At 36.3% G+C, this 21311-nt stretch overlaps 2 protein-coding genes across 8 annotated transcripts in view; both read right to left on the bottom strand.

Annotated features, from left to right (window-relative positions):
• Positions 1-1173: 1173 nt before the first annotated feature.
• Positions 1174-11978, bottom strand: LOC147909971 (uncharacterized). The gene has a single exon (XM_087405604.1). It carries the CDS (start codon positions 11976-11978, stop codon positions 11523-11525), a length of 456 nt encoding a protein of 151 aa, XP_087261730.1. The 3' UTR covers positions 1174-11522.
• A 129-nt stretch (positions 11979-12107) lies between these two features.
• The window catches only part of Chi (LIM domain-binding protein 2 Chi), a 105125-nt gene continuing 95921 nt past the window's right edge, over positions 12108-21311 (bottom strand). For 2 of the 7 annotated variants that reach the window (XM_011056892.2, XM_011056894.2), the window contains exons 3-9: positions 18219-18321; positions 16602-16774; positions 15961-16164; positions 13901-14033; positions 12938-13062; positions 12586-12828; positions 12108-12209 (exon numbers count right to left, since the gene is read on the bottom strand). In XM_011056892.2, the coding sequence (XP_011055194.1) occupies positions 12108-12209; positions 12586-12828; positions 12938-13062; positions 13901-14033; positions 15961-16164; positions 16602-16774; positions 18219-18321 (1083 nt within the window). Of the gene's footprint in view, positions 12210-12303; positions 12512-12585; positions 12829-12937; positions 13063-13900; positions 14034-15960; positions 16165-16601; positions 16775-18218; positions 18322-21311 lie in introns of those variants that run through there. The other 5 variants (XM_011056893.2, XM_087405581.1, XM_087405580.1 and 2 more) reach the window with 5 other exon arrangements.

Here is a 21311-nt window from a genome sequence, read left to right as displayed (position 1 = left end):
CCTTAAAGAGATAAGGAAGGCCCGCACGTCGACTTTGTGAAAATTCATGGTTCGCTCATCGTGTCATATATTGTCGATTTAATCGAGCGTCGAGAAATTAATCGCGCGTAAGAGAAATTAATGTAAATTACATAAATTGTAAAGAAGCAGTCATATGATTTCTCCCTTTAATATTATAATTCAATTCATGACCGCGGCTTTCTTCAAGTTTGAATATATTAAGAAATTTTTAAAGAAAATTACATTTAATTACTATTTATTTTACAGATTATAGTAGTAATAAAATAATACTAAAATATCTAATATTCTTATATAATAATTTATATGTTTAAACTGTTGAATTAAATTAATTTTAAAATTGTAAAATGTACAGGAATATTATTAAACAATAAGATTGACTTTGATTAATTAAAGATGTATCAAGTCTACAGTTTCTGTAGAAAATGACTAGAATGTAGGTACTTTTCATATAAAAATAAATGTTATGTGTGTATGAAATGTTCAAGGTCAATATTTATATTTAATAATACATTTTTGGATAAAATTAGAATTTAAAATAAATACACATATATTTTAATACTGAAAAAACATTTAAACATTTTCTCATTTTATTTTAATTATTTTTTAGAACCATATCTACTTCTAATCATTTTTTATCCAGGATCTAAATCACGCTAAACTTTTTATATTATCTTCAGACATAAATACAATATTAAAAACTGTTACTTTTTCGTAATTATTTCATTTTGTTAAAAAGTTTACATCTTTAAAAGCTTCTTTCGCTTATTGGTGTTATTCTCTCATCGATCTACATTTTTCTTCTAAATTTTTTCTTTTAAATTCATTTGTTATCAATAAATTGTATAGATATTAAATTGATTTGAAAGTTTTTGAATATATATAAATCTATAATTCTAATCTAAAAATTCGGCAATATCTAAACTCTAGTAACCGCAATGGCACAATTGCCGTGATTTCCGTGGATCGTACGTTTTTTGCGCGGCCAATCCCACGTTTTTCTAATATTAAATGACATTAGAACGAAAAATTATGGAAAAAATCATAAATTAAACCAAAGTCTCGCAAAATATGTAATACTTTTGTCGTACTGTAACTACATACTGGACGGAAATGAAGATCAGGGGCGATACGATGGCACAGCAGGAGGCGGGATTTTGGATATCGTTTTTTTATTAACGTTTTATCAGTTACAATTTTGATTACATACACATAATGTGGAGTCGTCTTTAAACACACGGCTGCTATGATACAAATGACGAGGATAAAAATTTGGAGTGCGTAAAAATGTGATTGGATGACAATTCGCTCTTTTGCTTCTATCTTCCTCCCTCCTGCCCTTTTCCCTTCTCGCTCTCCGCTTGCTCTCCTTCACTACTTCATTGGTCATGGCGATGGGCCAACCTTGAACGTATATTAATATAATATACCGAGTTTTTGGCCCATGTCCACTAGAGTACAGGGTAGGTAGGTATGATATCCTTGATCGCAATTAAATCGTCCCTAATTCGCTAATATTTTACACGCAATGTCGGTGCGCAATCATCGCTCAAGACTGGCCCGGCGTTGACGAATCCGTTCGACCCGTCCAATCTCAGGACTGCGTTTCTCACACCGAGACCACGGAGAGGCACCGGGAGACTCCGTGCCAAATTCAGAGGACGGTATTTACAGAGGGAATTTATGGAATAGCAGCCGCGACCGACAAACGCGTCCCACCGTGAGGGATATTACGTTTACACGGAACGGCTCCTCGTCTCTTGCTCGTCCATGTTGCTTGTAGACGTCGGGAAAAACGAAATGCAGATCTAAAAGACGTCTGAGGATTATCAGAAAGGCCGAGACGTCTTTTAGATATTTGTGCAACTCGTGGAAATTGCGGAAACGCATCACGACGGCTTTGATTACAATTAATTCTGATCTAGCTCCAGCTAATGCAAATAGAAAAATTTTCTACGTAAGTAGTTACATTCAACGAAAGTTAGGATTGATTGTACCGATATTCTCAATTAAGCTTCTGAGAATAATAATGTTCGTTGATTATAAAATAATTATTTATAAAATGAATTGATGAAAATGTGTATCTAAAATCGTTCAAAAGTGCCGCTTTGAGATGAAATATTCTATTTGCATTCTCCTTATACGCGGTTAATTGAATGATTCGAATTGTGCCTACAGCCGGACGTATACTCAGATCTACAAGGACGAGGCGAAACTTGGAAAAATGCCAAAGTGCAATGACATGAACGAGAAAAGGTCCTCTGAACTTGGAACAATAACGGTAGGTTGCCTTCGCGCGTATACGTTGTACTCAGCGACGAGTGGCACGTCTTCTTTTTTTCTTCTTCCTCTCTTTATCATTGTACACACGATTGATTATCTGTCAACAATTATTTGGAATATTATCCTTTTAGGTAAACAGTATCGGGGGTGGACAATAGGGTGAGACGCTAATCAGTCTAGGTAATCGCGACGCGATACACGATCTCCGTGTAACATTAATCTGTTTTTGCTGAAACACGGTCGGTGAGGGTGATATGCAATTTGTGATTCGCAGAGACTTTTAAATTGTGCGTAGATCGCAACGAGTTATAACTGAAGTTTTCATTCGAAGCGGAGTATCAATTACACCCGGCATTGAGGATCCAAAGACGATCTTTCCAAATGCACATATGCGGCCGGACTTGTGTGGACAAACGATTGAAAACTTGACGAAGATTCATTTAGCGAGATGAAGCGAATATCGAATCTTTTCTGTCCTCCTTTTATCCTTTCTCCATAAAAGTTAAAAATGGATCACCGCTGAGAAATCTCTAATTATTAAATATCTACTAGAAGGTCTAAACATTTTTAATAAAGTTGCTCAATTACTAAAATGTTAAAATGAGGAACTCTGCGAAGATCAGGCCTACGACTTGGAGATTTGCTTGACATACAATCGAATTGGAAATGGTGAACCATGATTGTGATAGTCGCTCAGTCCAAAGTTCACAAGTAAATCCCATTCTACAATTGCGTAAGTGTAATTTTAAGCGACTGTAATTGTAAGAATTGACTAATTACATATCGAATATGAGAATATTCTATTATGAATGGTCAATTCTTACAACTACAATTACTTACACACTGATATTTTTTTAATGTTTGAATTTGACACGCACTCCTCTCCCTGAAAACGCACTTGAAACCTCTTCGATTCAGAAACCGAAATATTGCGCGACGAAGATTCTCGTATGCATAATTTGCGTGTGTAATTATGTTTTTCAGACGGTAATTCTATTGCGCTGATATACTTCCGTTTAAATAAAAAAACAATGATCCTTTATGACGCTTGCGCGCGAAAAAAGAAATAACTCGTTGGCATGTTTAGACTTGACAAATGGTTTCGCAGTTCTTTACAATTTCTCATTCTCTGACAAAATACTATCATTCCACCGTAGATCGTGTATCATTAATCAAGCGTCGAATGGAGTGAATGAGTCAGTTAAATGAACACGGTACTCGCGACACTCATAAACGCTAGATGAATAGTTCGTTTATTAATAGTCTATCAAATATTAATCGTGAATTACAACGATATCGTGGTAATACGACCAGCAAATGTCATTCGTGCTAAATCTTGTTGAAGAATAGAAATTAAGCTAATCGAGCGCTCGCTGTTTATCAGCCGGTGGCTTCATGAATCGCACTCTATACATGCGATCGCAAAAGGTTTAATTGAACGTTATCGTTTTAGTACGTTTAATGATGCAGTTTACCACGAGAATTCGGCGCGAATACATTCAATTTCTCCGCTGCATGTAATTACGCAACATGAAAACGAAGTAGAAGCTTCCAATAACTAGATAAAAAGAAGATTTAGACTCAATGAATGTTAATCATTTTTAATTTATCGATGAAATTTGCTTGAAAATTTGCTTGAAAATAAAGTCGATTCTAAATACACGGCTTTAGTTTAACTTGATTTCTATTAGCTTCGAAAGAATCCTGCAATTTTTGTTTGTACACTAGAATGTGCAAATTTAATTTACTCCATTATTTTAAATGACTCGCCTGAAAAAGATATTAAACACGTGCTTGTGTGAGATCAGAGAAAAATGTTAATCAGAAATAGATGTACAAACATTGTGGAATAAAAATTACTAAAAGAAAATGCTAATCGAGAAATATTATATGTGACAAGTGCTTTATTCGTGCCTTGTAACTCCGTTACAATGCGCAATGTGCGAATCAAAGGTAATTTCAGCAGAATTAGATGAAAATAGAATGACTTATTAATGAAATTGCAACAGCCCTTTGATTTGCTTGCGAGTACTGAGGATCGCGCAACAAAGACCGTAATTAATGCGAATTTGCATTAAGTAATTAAGAGTGATACGCGTATTAACGACTTTTCGAAATATGTTACGCGTACCTTTCGCTCTCGTGATCCTTTATAATCTAGTTGCGCATTTCGCACGGAAACGAGAAGCGCGACTTCAAAGATAAGCGTTTATACGTCATCCTGATCGCCAACGGAGGACTCGTATCATTACGTCGCATTAAAAATATTTGTTTCAAAAAATATCGTATATCTTTCCATATCTCGTAGGTAAGATTAGAGTTGACGATTATCCGTTTATCCGGATATCCGAGATAGAAATAGATTAGAGATAAAATATCCGATTGAAGCGAATCTTTCGGATCCGAATTTGTTTCAAATTGTTTAGATATCCGAACTGTTAAAGTTTAATAATTAAACTGTTCAGTATTCGGATTTCGGATTTTTTAATATCTTTCTCTATACATACAGGATGTGTATATATGTATGAAAAAGCGAAAGTGAGAACGCGAGCGAGAGAGAGAGAGAGAGAGAGAGAGAGAGAGAGAGAGAGAGAGAGAGAGAGAGAGAAGGTGAGAATGTAAAAAAGGCAAGAAACAGTAAAACCGAGAAATAAAGTGTATCTTCCAATAAGCAATACAGATGACCCAATGTGATACAATGGATCATCCTTGTTTACCAATGTTAAACAAAGATGATCACTGTGTTGTACTGTGTCGCTTGTTGAAAGGCACACAGAGAAAGCGAGAGAAAAAAAACTTTATATATTTATTTTGACTTATACAGGACTTATACATACTTATGTCCCGTAATTCATCCGACAATGCTCGTGGACACGTAAAGCAGACTAAACTGAATCGAAAAGTCCTTTATCATTTTGCAATTTTTACAATAGTTAACAAGATATTATTTACTAAAAATCGCTGAATATTGATTTTCAATAATTTTTTACTCAAATACTATCAATTTTACGGAAAAACAGCAAGAAAAAATAAACAAAAATTGTACAGTTCTGAGAATTTTTTCTGAATTTTTTAGTACCGAATTTTTTCTCATGTTGGAAAAAATAAGAAAATGCAGTACTGAAAAATTGATAAATTCTGAAAAAATTCTTAGAGTTCTGTAAAAAGAAAATAAACAATTTTTGTCTCTTGCTTTTTCTATAAAGTTGAGTATTTGAGAAAAAAAATTATTAAAGACCAATATTCGACAATTTTTAATAATTATTAATTAATATCTTGTTAGCTATTGCGAAAATTGCAAAATGATAGAGGATTTTTCGATTCAGTTTAATCCGTTCTACCTGCCCACAAGCGTTGATAAAATATACGGGACATCCTATATATTAATATAGATTAAGTATATATTTACATATTAATATAATTTTAATTAACTAAACAGACCATATCTTTATTAATAAAATGCAATAATTAATTTCTGAGAAATAAAGGGATGTCGCTTTAGAAAACCTATATCAGTATATCGGCGACTTTCCTCCAGTAAAGTCTATAATTTAATCAGAAACCAGATTTATGAGATAATTCGAAAGATTGGATCCGGATATTCAGATACCCGGATGTCTACAGATTCGGGCGAAATCGTCAACTCTAGATAAGAAAAATATACAGAAGAAAAAAAATGCGTTCGAAATATGATACTTTCACCGAATTCGCCGAAAACTTGCAATTTATCCGTCTGTTCTTATTTATAATTCAAAACATTCGTATGAGTCTTTTGATCATACGATGACAAACGATCACGAGAGTTTCGCTCGAGATATCCCCCGTAGCACGATGACTCTTTCTCATAGGACTTTTGTTCGAAACTAAAACAGTTTTTGGTGAAGATGCGGCCAAGTTTACATACGACTATACCTCGCATCGCAGTTATTTCGAATTAACACTGTTTTGAAGTGCATCGCCGATTATTCGAACGGAGCAATTGAGATTTATCTAACAATCGAAATACATACTCCAAAACAATTTACGCGCAGGAGGGGGGAGGGGATGACTTTTGGAAAAAGGAATCTATAACGCAGAAATGAGAATATACTTGTATCTAACGATATCTATTAAACCTTCGTCAGTCTGTTCCAACGTCCGAGGACCAATCTCACCAGAGAACCAACTAACTAATTCGCTTTAGAGTTTTCGTCTCTTCCCGAAGTCCGAGTTGTGGAAAGAATCGAGGAACCGATAGAAGTACAGCGAGTTAGAGTTAATCATCGATAAAACCGGCCGTAAATGTTCATCGGTAAATGGTCTTACGAGTGTTGCTTCCCTGTGAATGTGACTAGTTCGACACTGCGGAATGTTAAAAGATTTCGTTTTGCGGCGAGACGCCGCCGTTGATCGCACCTCGCGGACGCGTTGGACGCGTTGGACGCGTTACAGTTAACGAGAATCATAACGAGGATCATCGAGAGACTTGTCGAATGTCCTTTCCTTATAAGGAGAGCGAGTCGTGCCGCTCGAGGCTGGGCGATGCACTTTCTCCCGGCAAGGATTTTAAGTTCCATACGTGTTCGCCGCCTCTCCGCGTGACTTCGCCGCAAACAACATTACGCCGCGTTCGGTATACTTTCGACCTTTCGACTTCGTCGTGCGGATCGGCTACTTTCGAGTTTTCGAGCCCTAGGCCCGTGAGCTGTGGGACATTATAATTCCGGCTTCGTGTGTGCTTCGCTAACAATTAAAAATTTGTCCGCCTATTACTTATCATTTCGTGTATTTTTTTGTCGTTTAAATTCAATTCACATTATTAGGGTATAATAATTAATTAATTAATTAATTAATTATAATAGTGTCATTATAATTCGTAATAATATACAACATTTGTCAATAGATCATTTATACTAAAACCCACTGCATGCTCGTGTCGAAATTATTCGCATTTTCTCCCACATTTTCCCACACATGCACTCATATACGTGCGTGCATGCATCGACATACATACACATGCGCTCTCTTCCTTTCTCTCTCTCTCTCTCTCTCTCTCTCTCTCTCTCTCTTTCTTTTTACACGCTCAAGTGTATTTCACAAAGTACACCTTCCTCTTACTTTTCGCACACTCTCACGCCGTGGGACTGTACTGGCTTCACGCGTGGCTTATCTAACTAATTCATGATTTAAGTGTGATTTCGGGGTATACGTGTACGTGAAAATGTGTACATGTGTAAATGCACGTATAAATGCGCGCACATCGGCACGCGCACACCTCCCCTCTTTTCTTTCAAGATTTACAATTACAAGCGACTCGTCTTTCGTTCTCGGTACATTCTACATGTAAGTTGTACGCATGTGTGTAGCCTACTTTGTTGCAATAAGATAAAAAAGAGAAAAGATACAAAATCAATGTGCGGCAATATACCTTTGCGTTAAAAAAAACCGAGGATATAATGAGAAAGCAATAGCGTTTCCCTCTCGAAAAGAGGGAGAGAGAAAGATTATACGAATGATACTCTTGTGTCGCGTATGTGTATGTGTGTGTGTGTGTGTTTGTGTGGGTGGGTGCGTAATGTGTACTATATGAGACAATGATCTTTGTACATATTTTAAAATGTATTCCCGCGCGATATCAACATGACGAAGATGCGGAACATGCTCTTGTCTTGGGAAGACGCAAAGTTGATAGACGTGACGAAACGCCGATGTTTATTTATGTATATATGCCGTCGTAGCCGTCTTTCTCTCCCTGCTGTTCCTTCGATGAAATCTAATGAACGTCGGACAAACTTTAATCCGTTCGCTCATAGATTCCCGACAATAGTTTAATTCAAAGATCCCGCAGCCACAAAACCCCTTGTTTGTTTTCCCTTCTTTGGAAATTATCAAACAAACAGTAACAGAACAAAATGTAATTTGGCTTAAGCTTCGTGGAACAGAAGAAACTGAAATCTGGAAAACTGAAGGCTTTCCTCTCGGCCACGACGACGCGATTCCGTTACAAATCAATTACAATAATGTGGAAACGCGCGCGACGCGGCGCGTACGATAATCCGCGAGTGCGAATTTCGCGATCTACATCGACATAAAGTATTTGCGAGAGCGATTTGTGAAACGCAAATTACTTATGTGCTCGCGTCCATGTATTTATGTATATTGTGTGTTATGTCATATGCGAAGAGCTTGCATTCCGAAATCGAAGCAGAGCTCGTACCTACGTCGTGCTCAAACGATGATACTAGTCACGCGGGAAAACATTGACAAATCGCAATTCGCGCATGTGATGTGTATAGTAATTATAACTAAACGATGTTCCCTTTTCTTACATTTCGACGCATGAAAAAGTTACGAAGTTACGCATGCGATTAATGATAATGGAATTACAGCTCCAATATACATGAAATAGTAAGATAAAAATAGAAAAAGAAATTCAATGGAATTCATTCAAAATAAACTATTTATCGTATGCGTTTTGTTAAAGAAACTCATTATGACTGTTTTCCAGCTAGGATACAGAATTATACTGTGTTCCATTGTGTAAGATACTTGTTGGAACGCAATTTAATTCATACAACACTAGAATGCATTGTAGTCTTTCATTCTTATTCTTATGATTATATTTAGCGTGTTAATAATAGATTTATAATTTTAATTTAGGCTTAAGTTATCGATTTTTCGAAAATTGACAGTTTTTGGTGATTTTATTTCAAAATAAATGACTACCAAATAACTATTTGAAAAATTGATAACATTGACATATTTTACATGCTCGTATTTAGTTTTTTAGTGTCGAGCAGTGTTACTGCATTATATGTGTACGTTGTTGGAAAACACCCTATTATGTATACAAATTATAAAACTAATCATCATTTGAATAGAATATCTAAACGGCTATTTTAATGTGATATATTAATTTCTTTACTGTTATTAATATCATTATTATTATTAACCAAATATACAACAAGGAATTTTCGATTTTATATAACGGATTGATTTATTTGTAATCTTGAAAGTTTCGGGGTATTGTTCGTATATTATAAGCACCATAAAACTGCAAAATTTCACTTATATTATAGAAAAAAACCTCGTTTGTATTTTATAAATAATGGAAGAATTACATAATTGAAACAAAAAAATAGTATGTCTGTAAATGGACGCATAGTAAAATAATTTCGTGGTATTATTCAGATTATATATCTATTTACTAATTTAATTATTTCTATTTACTTATATCATCGCATGTATAACTTCGAATTTTATCAAAGCAAATACTCTTTGCAGAATATTAGAAATATCATAATATATCAAAACACCAGATCTGCGTATTACATTTTAAAACTTAGATTTCTTTTCAATTCAAATTGGAACGAATTATATTATCTACAATGATGAGTCACAACGACAATTAAAATGTCATTCGAAGACGTCAAAGAGCATATTAATTATAATAATATATGATAATCAAATAATATATTAAGTCAAATAATATATGATAATCAATAATTTGATTAAAATTGTCTTTAAAAATTTTATAAAAATTATCAGAATGCTAAAAAAAGGGAACATAACGAATCACAAAGAGCAATATAAAAATAGGAACATATATGACGTATATAAACAAAATGAGGAACATATACATGATGTTTAAACGTAACACGCAAGGAACTTGATTCAGATTTACGTACATATATATATATATATATATATATATATATATATATATATATTACGTGTTCGCGTGTGTGCATTTATGTGCTTTCATCTGACAATACATTGTATGAAATATCGAATCACCACGCGCATAACTTATGTATCGAATAAAATGATAAAATCCTAATGTTTTCGTTGAAAAGAATCTTTCTTAGAAGATCAAAACACAATTAGATTAGTGAACGTAAAGTATTCACCTAGATATATAATGTTAGAACTCACATATATAATTCGTGAGACGTGGGTACGTGCTGTGCTACGTGTCGTACCGTAATGTATTCTAAACATAAAACACGAGGCTTGTTTACACGAATGTTAAAAATGCTTTGACAATTTTTTTCCTGCACCGTGGGAATTGATTCCGTGTCTTGTCTCGGTTTTGAGAAAGCTTTTACACTTATGTTATATATACCAACCATGTTTAACCTTTGGAACGAAGTCTTTCTTACATATTTAGTGTGCAAAATATTCTTACGCTTTTCGTGGTTCGTCAAATAATTATTATATATAGTAGTAATAAAGGATAAAATTCTACGAGTCCTCGGAACAATCAACGAGGCTATGCATTGACATTCGGTCGGTCCCCGCGCTTAAAAATCTTTGAGTCGAAGGTGACTCTATCGCTTTTTCTTCTTCACTCTTTTTCTGTTTCCAGTTTTACTCACTCACATCCTCTCACATTTATTTTCGTTTTCTCTCTCTCTCTCTCTCTCTCTCTCTCTCTCTCTCTTTCATATACCCCGAACTACTATCACACCACTCATTCTATCTAACTTGCACACTAACGTTTGCACAAATACGTACTTACGATATAGTTCTTACAATATTTTATATATATTCATTTACTCTATTAATTATATCAATACTGTTGACGGATAGAGATTCATTCACAGATCGCACCAGAGCGGACAATCGTCTCTGACGCGCGTGGCATTAACATTCCTTTTTCTTACTTCTTCATCCGCAAATGATTCTTTACTTCCTTCGGTCACATCGTTCTACTTTTCATATTTAACATAATTTTTGACATAAAGTTTTTTTATCACACGCTAAAAACACTTGATCTCCTTCATTTTGGAGATAGCCGTCCGTCCGCACAGTGCCTCGAAGCGATAGAGCGATCCACGCGAATAAACGGGTGCAACTGTCGTTCTTCTTCTTCTCCTTTCTTCTGCCGCTTCCGTCATTCAGTTCCTCCGCAATCTTCCCATATATCGTCGTGGTGAATTCGGAGACACCGCGCTACCTCCCCTCCGTTCGAGAATTAGAAAAACCATACAAACTCGAACAGATGCCGCCGCGGCATATTATCCGTCCTCGTCTTCATTCTCAACAGCATCGCAGCATTAACAGCGTCAGCGGGTTATACAATGATTTGGCGCGAAATTTACCTATCGGCGAATCAGAACACTTTTGCACCGGCACAAACACGTTTCCCGCTCGCATCGAGTCCCAAACGTTGTTATCTGGTCCGATCATCTCATTCTCCCGCACGAAATAATCCCTATTATGGTTATGATTAAGTGTAATCATTTATGACCGCGCTGCGCGAGGAAATACTCTATCTGTTGTAGACAGAGTAATTGCTGCACCAAGCTCTGTAGCGGGTCCTGGCCCGGCTGAAGTTGGCCCGGCTGCTGCCCTTGAAGTCCCTGCGGCTGCATCAAGCCTCCACCAGTAGGCTGAGCAGACGTAGGCGGCAGCATCGTGGTGCCCGGACCTGACTGCTCGGCCAACAACTGCCGTTGCAGTTGTTGCGCCTGGTAATGAGCCACCGCCATCAGTTCCGAGGACTCCATACCCATCGAGGCGGCGGCAGCGGCGGCGGCGGCGGCGGCGGCGGCCACGTGACCCAATTGCGGATGCTGTTCCGGATGATGGTGGCCTGGTGCTGCTGCTGCTGCTGCTGCTGCTGCTGCTGGCAAGCCGGGCTGACAGGCCAGCGTCGGAAGCATGCCAACGTGCGACGACAACCTGCCAGTCATGGAGCCGGCTGCGGAGGCCAAATAGGCGGCGGCAGTGGGGAGGCTAGGATTCTCGCCCCGCTAGGGAGCCACGTTCTTGGGCCTGCGCCCCCGTCGCCCCCTGGTGGGGGGGCGCGGGGACTCCTGGCCTCACTGGCTCACCGCGGGGCTCTTCTTGTCTTGCTGTTGTTGACTGGCGTCCTGCGTTCCCTGTACACCTGCAGCCGCACCCGCTTGACCACCTTGGACTCCCTGAAGTAGTACATACACATACTCATGCAAGACATAACATTAAAATCACATTATTTATATGACGCTCTCTGAATAGTATTCTAAAGTCAATACCTTTTCCTTAAACTTTATTTTTCTTTTAATCTTCTGTTGAGTCGAGCATCTTTAGTATTGGTTTTTCCGAGATATCAACCGAATAATGACATCAATCTCCAAATTCAGAACTCAAGTAAGTTTCAATATCTGATATCAGTTATTTTCATAAATTAGTTCAGCAATAAACTAATTCAGCAAAATTTTAGACTTGTTGCATATCTAGAGCTCTTCAAATAAATTATGCGCGTGTAGGTACATTTTTTAATCTAAAATTTTTGTTTTGCTGTAGAAAAATGGTTACCTGATTACCAGGACCTCCTTGTGGTGGACCAGGACCACGATCTGGCGGCCAAGAATTACCCGGTGTTGGTTCCGAGTGGAATTGATGAGGATGCGGCGGTGGTCCACCAGATGCATCATGACTATGAGGATCCAGATTATTTGCGGCATCGTACTGCGTATTTTCCAACCTTGTAATTAATCGTTCGTCCTCATCCCCGAATTCACCGCCCATTAAAGAAGGTTCACCCACGACCATCACATCCTACATGAAAATAAAAAAAACATTTAGTCAATCTTTAGCCTGCTTTTTGACGACGTTGCACGATCGACGATGTCCTGCTTCATTGAGAAAACGAATTCGAAAAATTTACCTGCGATGCTAGAGAAAAATTTGGCCCTGGTGAACGTTTCTTGCTGGGCGCAGGAGGTGCATTGTTGCCCGGTCCGGATGTACTGCCCTTCCGCTTTCTTCTTTTACTAGCCGGCCGTTGAGACTCTGGAAAAGAAGGAAATCGTCGTGAGCACGACGCTGCGTGCATTCGTTGGCCATGTTCGGCCACGTGTGTATCTACACACTGATAAACTTAAGAGCACTACCCAGCTGTGGACCTTTCTCATCATCAAAGGTCTCTGACACGCACAAGCACAAGCATGCATTGATAGACAAACACATAGATATGTGTCAGGTTTATTTCTATCTTTCTCCCACGAGCTACTTTGCACTCTCAAGCGATGTTTACAGAGAAACACGTTTGGCAATATATTATTTGGTGTTATATACACTTGGTTCCACGGTTTTATCAAGTTTAAATGATATCGGATAGATATATGAGCTATATATACAAAATCGCAAGTGAAATGGGAAACGCGGTGCACGCACAAGCACGATAAAGACGGGCGATAAGCTGATGCTAAAAGCCATGTCTCGCAAATAATAGAAGCGAATCAATGCTATCAATTAATGTAATATATACAATTAAAAGGAAATTGAGAATTCAGTCATAGTAATACTTTTAAATAGTAATCCTTAAATGTAACTTCATAAAATGGCTTAAATGTTTGAATTAAAATTCGATTGATGAAGCAAGCGACACAAGACTATTAATAGAAAAGTCCATCTAATTGCTAGAAGATTTCGAATAAAATCATCAAGTTTCACGCTCGATAAGAAAAAACCGATGGAACCAAGAATCTCGATAAAGCGGTAAAGAAAATCAACAACGAACAGTGCGTCGTTCCGCGGATAGCAAAAACCGATTTCACGTCTATTAGGATCGAATGGCCGTTCGGCTTCACTGGCTGGTGCTTCTCATGTAAAGCAACTGTTCGTCTACCTCTCTTACCCGGCGGGGCAACTATCCTCTGCCATTTCTGGAACAAGGTCGTCTTCAAACAATCACGAGGTGACAACGCATACGCCTTGTGCCTCGACATCAGTTCCTGCATTGGCTCCAGAATCACGCATAACTGTAAAAGAATCGTCGTATAGTTTCTAATGAAAAGTTATTAAGTCAAGTTACAAGTTCAGTTTCGATAGCGTTCAAAATCTCTTTTAATCATCCGGAATTGACGCCAACATAGTTACTGATTCAACACTGTGTCTCTAAAATTTATAATAATTTAAACAATATAAGTAAAAATGAACGAGAAATGTTCAATACAAATTAGAGAAGAGAGCCATATTCAGTCAAGGCAAATCTTAGTGCTAATAATACTTTATTCAATTTATTAATTAAAAGGAACTAATTTCGACGAACCAAAATGATGTAACTAGTATAAAAAAAGAATGAATTTCTAAGTCTATTTCAATAAAAATAATGCAAACTTGCAAATAACATAAAGAATGAATTATTTAACATTTTTGACAAAGATTTATAATTGAGTGGGTCCTCTTTCCTCTAACAGACCTTGAAGACCGTGAATGTACGAACAAATATTGTATATAACAAAAAATTTAGATATTTCCTAGAAGTTTCTATAACATTCTAATAAATATTTAATGCAAATTAAACAAAACAACTTCTGTGAAAGCTCATAGAAAATATATAAGTTTTTTTTATTTCCGCTGATTCGTTTTGTATATATTTTCGGGAACTATATTTGCGTTCTATACATTTTCTATACAGTGAATAATATCGTTACATCACGTTACGCGGCAAGTATAAAAGGTGAGTAACATAACTAATCACTTTAAGGAACAACTGGAGTTCTGCGCGACGACGATATATTCATCTATCCATAAATCAACTGAAGCCCATTTTCATCGTCGGCGAGTTTTCACCCGTGTGGAGAAATTATTCGAGACGGTTCCTACGCGTTTCCGAACATCGTATACTAGTTCAACAATGGGCGAGGACTTTCCCGACGTAACAATCGACGGGCTTTTCAACTGACTCGAGACGATACACACGGAATGCACGTCCCCCTCCCTCCCGGTGAAAGCGCTTCCGAGCGCGGAAAGAAGGTGGTTCGTAACCCGGATAGCCGGAGATACTTTCGAGAAGGCAGGAATATGCCGTGTTCCGATCTAGCCCCGCACCGACACATCTTCCTGCAATATAATTTTCTGACTAAGTACTATGTCCGCGGTCGATACTTTTTTCCGTTATAAAACAATACACAACATAATATCCCTTCCTCATGTTTTGGCACGTACAATGATTCGCACACATTTATCTAAATGAGCGTGTAATTATGCATAATGTATTTCTTCTTTTTACTCCAAATTTGTGGTCTAAATGTTTGTTCTAGAAGTCTTTGCGTTCATTTATATTATACTAAACTTAATAATAAAAAAAAAAAAACATAATTTAGATACCTTTTATCTATTTTGAGCTCAATTGCTTTGCTAATGATTTTTATTGTCAAAAAAGTTTAACCCGGAATACTCAGCTGTATCTGTATTTTGTAATTCTTAATAGTGTCGATATCATTATATTGTCATGTATTATATGTAATAAATAAAACTGTGCAATGGCAGTATAACTAAAAATGTAAATTGTAGTAGATTAAAAGTTACAAAATACAGGCATTGGGATGATTTTACACTCTGTAGCAAGAAAATAAAGTTTAGTAATTCAATTTTTTGTACTGATTAGGAATTTATATTTACTTTTTTTGTTTCTTCTTACTTTTTTCAGAAATCATAAAAGTAAATATATAATGTACAATAAACTCAAATACTAATACATTGTAAAATAATCAAAATACACAATATACAGTTAATAATAGTGACTTAATTGGAGTAAAATCATAGGTGACCGTGAAAAGAATTAAATGATTATTCCCGGGTTAATAAGACAAGAAAATTTCAATTCAATTAAAATGCGGTCAATCTGGCGCTGATGCATCAACGTAAAATTAAGACAGCGCATGCAGTACGGAAGATACGTACTCTAAGATAGTTGAGAGTGAAGTTGGACATGCCCTGCCTAGTGATGTTTTTGCTAATCTGCTCAAGCATTGTCGGGTCCTGCTGCATACTGACAACGCTCCTTGGAACCAGTTCTCGATGCGTCCTCACCGACATATGCCACGACTTTATCCTCATGAGATCGTCGAAGGTGAACTCCAATATTAACCTACCCTCCGTTAACACCTAAAATAAGATTTCGGATGACAATATTCGCTTCGGCTATTTCGAGGGCGCTTGATTTTGAGGGTCCTGAAGAGAGTTCGCAGGACTTAAAGCTTCCTGCTAGGTTTTACAGAAATTACGGAGATCCAATTAAACTTTAATCCTTCCTATCTTTATGATATCTCTCTTTTTTTTGTTTCAAGAAAAGAACAATTGACTTTTCTAATTGTGCCAACTCAAAATACTAGCACTCAGCAGTTTTTATGGTAACTAAAAATATATATTATATAAATTTTTCATTTGTATATTGTATCATAACTATTTTTTTTTATCTCAATCATTTTATTTCAATTGTAATTATTTTTCTATGTTTTTAACTCAACAATTAAGTACATAAATATTGATAATCTGAAACGTATAGTTTTACTACTGCAATAAATTTTGCAAAATATTCGTACCTTAGTATACATCGGTTTTCCATATTGCGTGACCATTGTGCACTGATCACAGTCCAGCGTTATGGTGGTATTGTGAAACGATTCCTTCTGATTCCTCAAAGTATAGTAAAGTTCCGTCACTCCACCATCAAATATCGAACGGAAGTACCTGGGTATTAACGTCCTTCCTATCGCTGAAAGGATAAGATGGAAACGATTAGAAACAAATACAACGAACACGTTGCGAGGAAAGCAAAGCGACGATTAAGATCGACAGCTATCTTAAATCGGTCGATGTTTGCTCTATGTTGGGCACAATATTCTCCGCGATAACATGCACCTCTGCAAAATTGTTATCTTCGCGAATAAAGCTAAATAAAGCAAACTGTCACATTTAAATTTCAATGTTTAATTCTACAACAAACTGTCGCGTTTAATTTTCAAAAATGTTTAATTTTATACACACTGTCACGAAGAATGAATAAAATTTTATTAAGAAGCGAGATAAATATAAACCGAAACGTAACGTTGGCGGACGAACAAACAAATGAAAAATATCTTCTTTTTTTTTCTGTTTAATTGCAAAACGCATTTTGCATCACCGGACTCGTTCGGTCGTTCCAGCGCATCTTATTGCGCAGATGCCCTGTCATTTATACTCGGATGACGACGACATGCATCCACACGACATGTAATCACATTGTCGTCGTATATTTTCGAGACGGTGGTGCGGAACAGACATTAAAATCCACCGACTGCAAGATTGCCGCGCGGTGGCACGTCATTATTTAGAACAGAGGTGGCACCGCACGAGCTTGGCAGCGATTAAGTATCAGTGACAATGTGTGAACTGTGATATCGCAAAGATGTAAGGAATTATCTCGCGGAAATTATCTGGAGAAAATCGATCACATTAAACTCAGAAGCGTATAGATGTCATAGAAACTTCACTCCACAGTTTATCATTTTGCTTCTAAAAAAAAAAAACATATTTACTTGCAATTCATTTCCTTTTCATTTTGCAATTTCTTTTCCTTTCTTATAAAAATAAAGGTACTTCGCTCGTGTATTATTCACACACACAGAAAGAATGATTTTGCTGAAATATCTAAAAATTTAATTAAATACGGATCTGGAAGTAATTTTGTTGGATCATCAAAACAATTACTTGTAATGAGCAATGCTGAACAAATTTTGATATTCTAGCAAGTTTAAGCGTCCTATATAATTATTTTGATAGTTCAACACTGTATAAAGTGTGTCTAAAAATTTATAACCAGGTACTGATCTGATGAAAACAATTTGATGAACTATCAAAATTGTTTTCAGATCAGTAATAATAACTAAATTTTTAGATACTTGAAAAAACGTCACGTTCTTTCGTGCATTATTTGTAGTGACAGATTCTTGGGTTAGATATGATTATGATTTACGAGCCGAAAGAAACCAACTTCTTTCTCATTAATTAAAAATAAAATTCCGTACAATAATATTGGCAAGAAATAAAATGTAATAGATTAGTAATGTATTAGGTTCAGTCTAATTTTATTACGTATAACACATTTTTAAACGTTTCTTTCCGAATTTGCACTGATTGCACGAAAGGTAAATTAGAATCAAATAATAAGTGGTACTCACAATATCTTTTCGGTCCATCTTCCAAGCAGACATGGAGGGTGAGGGTGGCGTCTTCTTCGAAGAACTCGTTTGCAAAGGACTCCCACCAGATGTTGTCACTTTCCTGAATATAATAAACAGAAAAAGGAATAGTTTGAATACTATATATAAGGATTTTGCGAATTTTATCTTCGGCGTGCATATTTTGATGTCATTGTATTGATTATTGTCGCATCAATTTCTTTCACAAGTTACGAATTGGAAACGTTAATGGATAACGAACAAATGATCAAGAATTAGGCAAAGAATGGAGATCTCAAAGTGCGACAAAATGAAAAGGAGAGAAGAGAAGGTACTTTCTCCCCTTCAGAGAATCGTATAGAAAATGTAAAGATATGAGAGAGAGAGAGAGAGAGAGAGAGAGAACGAGAGCTTGTACCTCAACGCTGAATAACGCATGACTGTCTGGCTTGAAATTATAGCATTCCACCCCCTCCCAGTCGTAGGAACTACCCCTTGGCTCTGTTCGCCACGCTTTCATTCAATTATGCATCCACCACTATCTCCCTTCGTCTCCCTGCCTGGTCCACCTACACCTAAACCCCGCAGGCACTCCTCTTGTTATTATTTTCCCGCGTGTGGTCTCTCGTCGGCTTTTCTTACACGCGAAAAACCGCCGTCATCAGTCGCTTTTGTAACGACCGCGATTTTGGAAAAGGCTGCGGGCATCATGAATTGCTACTCCGTTATTGGCTGAGATTGTTCGTTCGATAAATCTTGAATCCGTATCAAACTACGCATTGGAAATTGAGAATTACGAATTGAAGATTAGAATTCAACCAATTAAAATGAAACGGATTAAAAATAAAAGTATCTGATTGATTAAATTTTAATCTTAAATTCATAATTCTCAATTTCCGATTTCTGCGCAGTCTGACAGATTTTAAAAAAACGAAGCGACTCAATCTAAAACAGATGTGCATTATGTGTGATAGGATTTGTACAAAATAATATTGTTTATCTCACGTCGCCTGAAAAAGATTCTTCCACATATACTGGCTTTGTCAGTTTATATATTATATGTGTGTGTGTGTGTGTGTGTGTGTGTGTGTGTGTGTGTGTATATAACATGTCTCGATGGACGAATTCAAAAGACGAATTCGAGCAATTCAAATTTGAATTCCTATTTTCTCATAATAAGTTATTTACAGGTTTTTATGGATGATAGTTATTATTAAATCAATGATCACTTAATTTAATTATGAGATTATTATTTCAGTTCGTAATTGTATTCCAAGTTCAACAAACTGAATTGTCATACAGTTTATAGAACTAATTTAAGTTAATTGTACTTATATATTCACATATAAATATTCCTAAGCGCCAAGATTCACTTTGGCCAAATGTGACACATTCTTCTCCCTATTTGTGTTTAAACACATCTCGAGTTTATTTCACTTAATATTATTTGTATAAAATAACAATTTCATATTCAAATAAATTCTTTACAGCGTTTAAAGATGTTCATTAACATCAATATTATTAAATTGCTTATCAATTTAATTTCTGATTATAGCGTACTCAAATTTTAGTATAGAACTGCGTTTCAAGGCCGACAAATAATCGGCACGCAGTTTGCATAAACTGAGAATTATAAAATTCAAAAAAATATTATTAGATTTCAAGATCCGCTTTGACCAAATAAGGCTTTCTTATTATATTTGTGTTTCTTCTTGTATTTGTCATAAAATATTATCCACAATTGTACATAGTTAAATAAAACTCTTATGTTAGTAAAACGACGGTATTCCTCCAATAGTGCATATCCTTTAACGTCGAAAATCCTTTAACGTTGTAAAATGATTTTCATTTCCAAAGTGCAATAAGGAGAGACAAAAAGTAAATAATTAATAAACGTTTCATTATTTCCAGTAACATATTACTTTGTAATTATTTTGTATAGAATTACATTTCTCTAATTTTTTTCTATCACTGCGCTAATATCTATATCCCGTCGATAAAACTTAAGAATTAATTTACTTTAGTAATTCTAGAAGCAGAATTGATAATTAAATGAAATAGGTACACATAAAAAAAATATAAAAAGTATCGAAAAAGCAGTACTAAGAAAATCTTCTGAAATAAAATATCTAATGACATTACTATACGTCCCAAAATATCAATCCACGCTACGACGTGAATTGTTTTCTAAGCACGTTTACTTACACGCTTATTGTCACAACAATTACTGTATTTGCCGTTTTAATTTATTATCCACTTCTACTATCGCTTGTCAATGCAGCAGCTTTTAATTTTACATAAACACGACAGAATCTCGTCTTATGGTCTCAAGTTAAAGGAGAACGATTAAATAGGACTAATTGTAAGTAGTTTTTAGATCGTAGAAAGCGTATCATCTGTTTTTTTTTAAATCGAAATATCAAACAGTTGAAAATAAATAAGATGCAAATCGAAAATGAGATATCGTCCGCAAAGCTGGGACAAGTGCGCCACTCATGTCAAATCCGCATAGACAATCGGTTTCCGGGGCGGGCACCGTCGACACTGCATTCGCGAAGATTTATTTCGGACGTAAGCTACGCCGTGCCAAATCAAGCAAACTGTTACCACTCCCGCGCAAATTGATATTTCTGGCAAGCGCGATTCGGCCCGGACGGAGGGAGGCCGAGATAGAATAGAACGGAAAAGTCGGCGAAACAGTGACGCGATAAGCGTGGCGGAACGAGCAAGAAGACGTTGCTCGACAAATAGACGATATTCAATAATGTGCGGAAGCAGCTAGGAAAGAAAAATGCCTTCTGGGGGCTGTTCTTACAAACCGCAGCTCGATCGCATCGCAACTGGTCTATACTATATGTTTCACGAAATCATTCTAGCGACACGATGAGATCAGCATTTGCGCACGCGATATGAATTCTGTCATATGTCTAATGTGAATGACATGCGCTTCGATACACGTGTAATATGTGTAATCTGTCCCGGTGCAATATATGCAATATGCGTTTACAAAAGGTGGCAGAAGTGCAATTTTCATATTACGTCGGATAAATCTTGCAATTAGAAAATTTCTGTTAGATTTGACACGTTTCCTAA

Source organism: Acromyrmex echinatior, chromosome 4 (genome assembly GCF_024713525.1).
Source record: "Acromyrmex echinatior isolate Ae372 chromosome 4, ASM2471352v2, whole genome shotgun sequence".
Taxonomy (NCBI): Eukaryota; Metazoa; Arthropoda; class Insecta; order Hymenoptera; family Formicidae; genus Acromyrmex; species Acromyrmex echinatior.
This window is presented reverse-complemented; position numbering and strand designations above follow the sequence as displayed.

Excerpts from the sequence above, each read along its gene's own strand:
- LOC147909971 (XM_087405604.1), bottom strand. The coding sequence starts at position 11,978 with ATGACTGGCAGGTTGTCGTCGCACGTTGGCATGCTTCCGACGCTGGCC.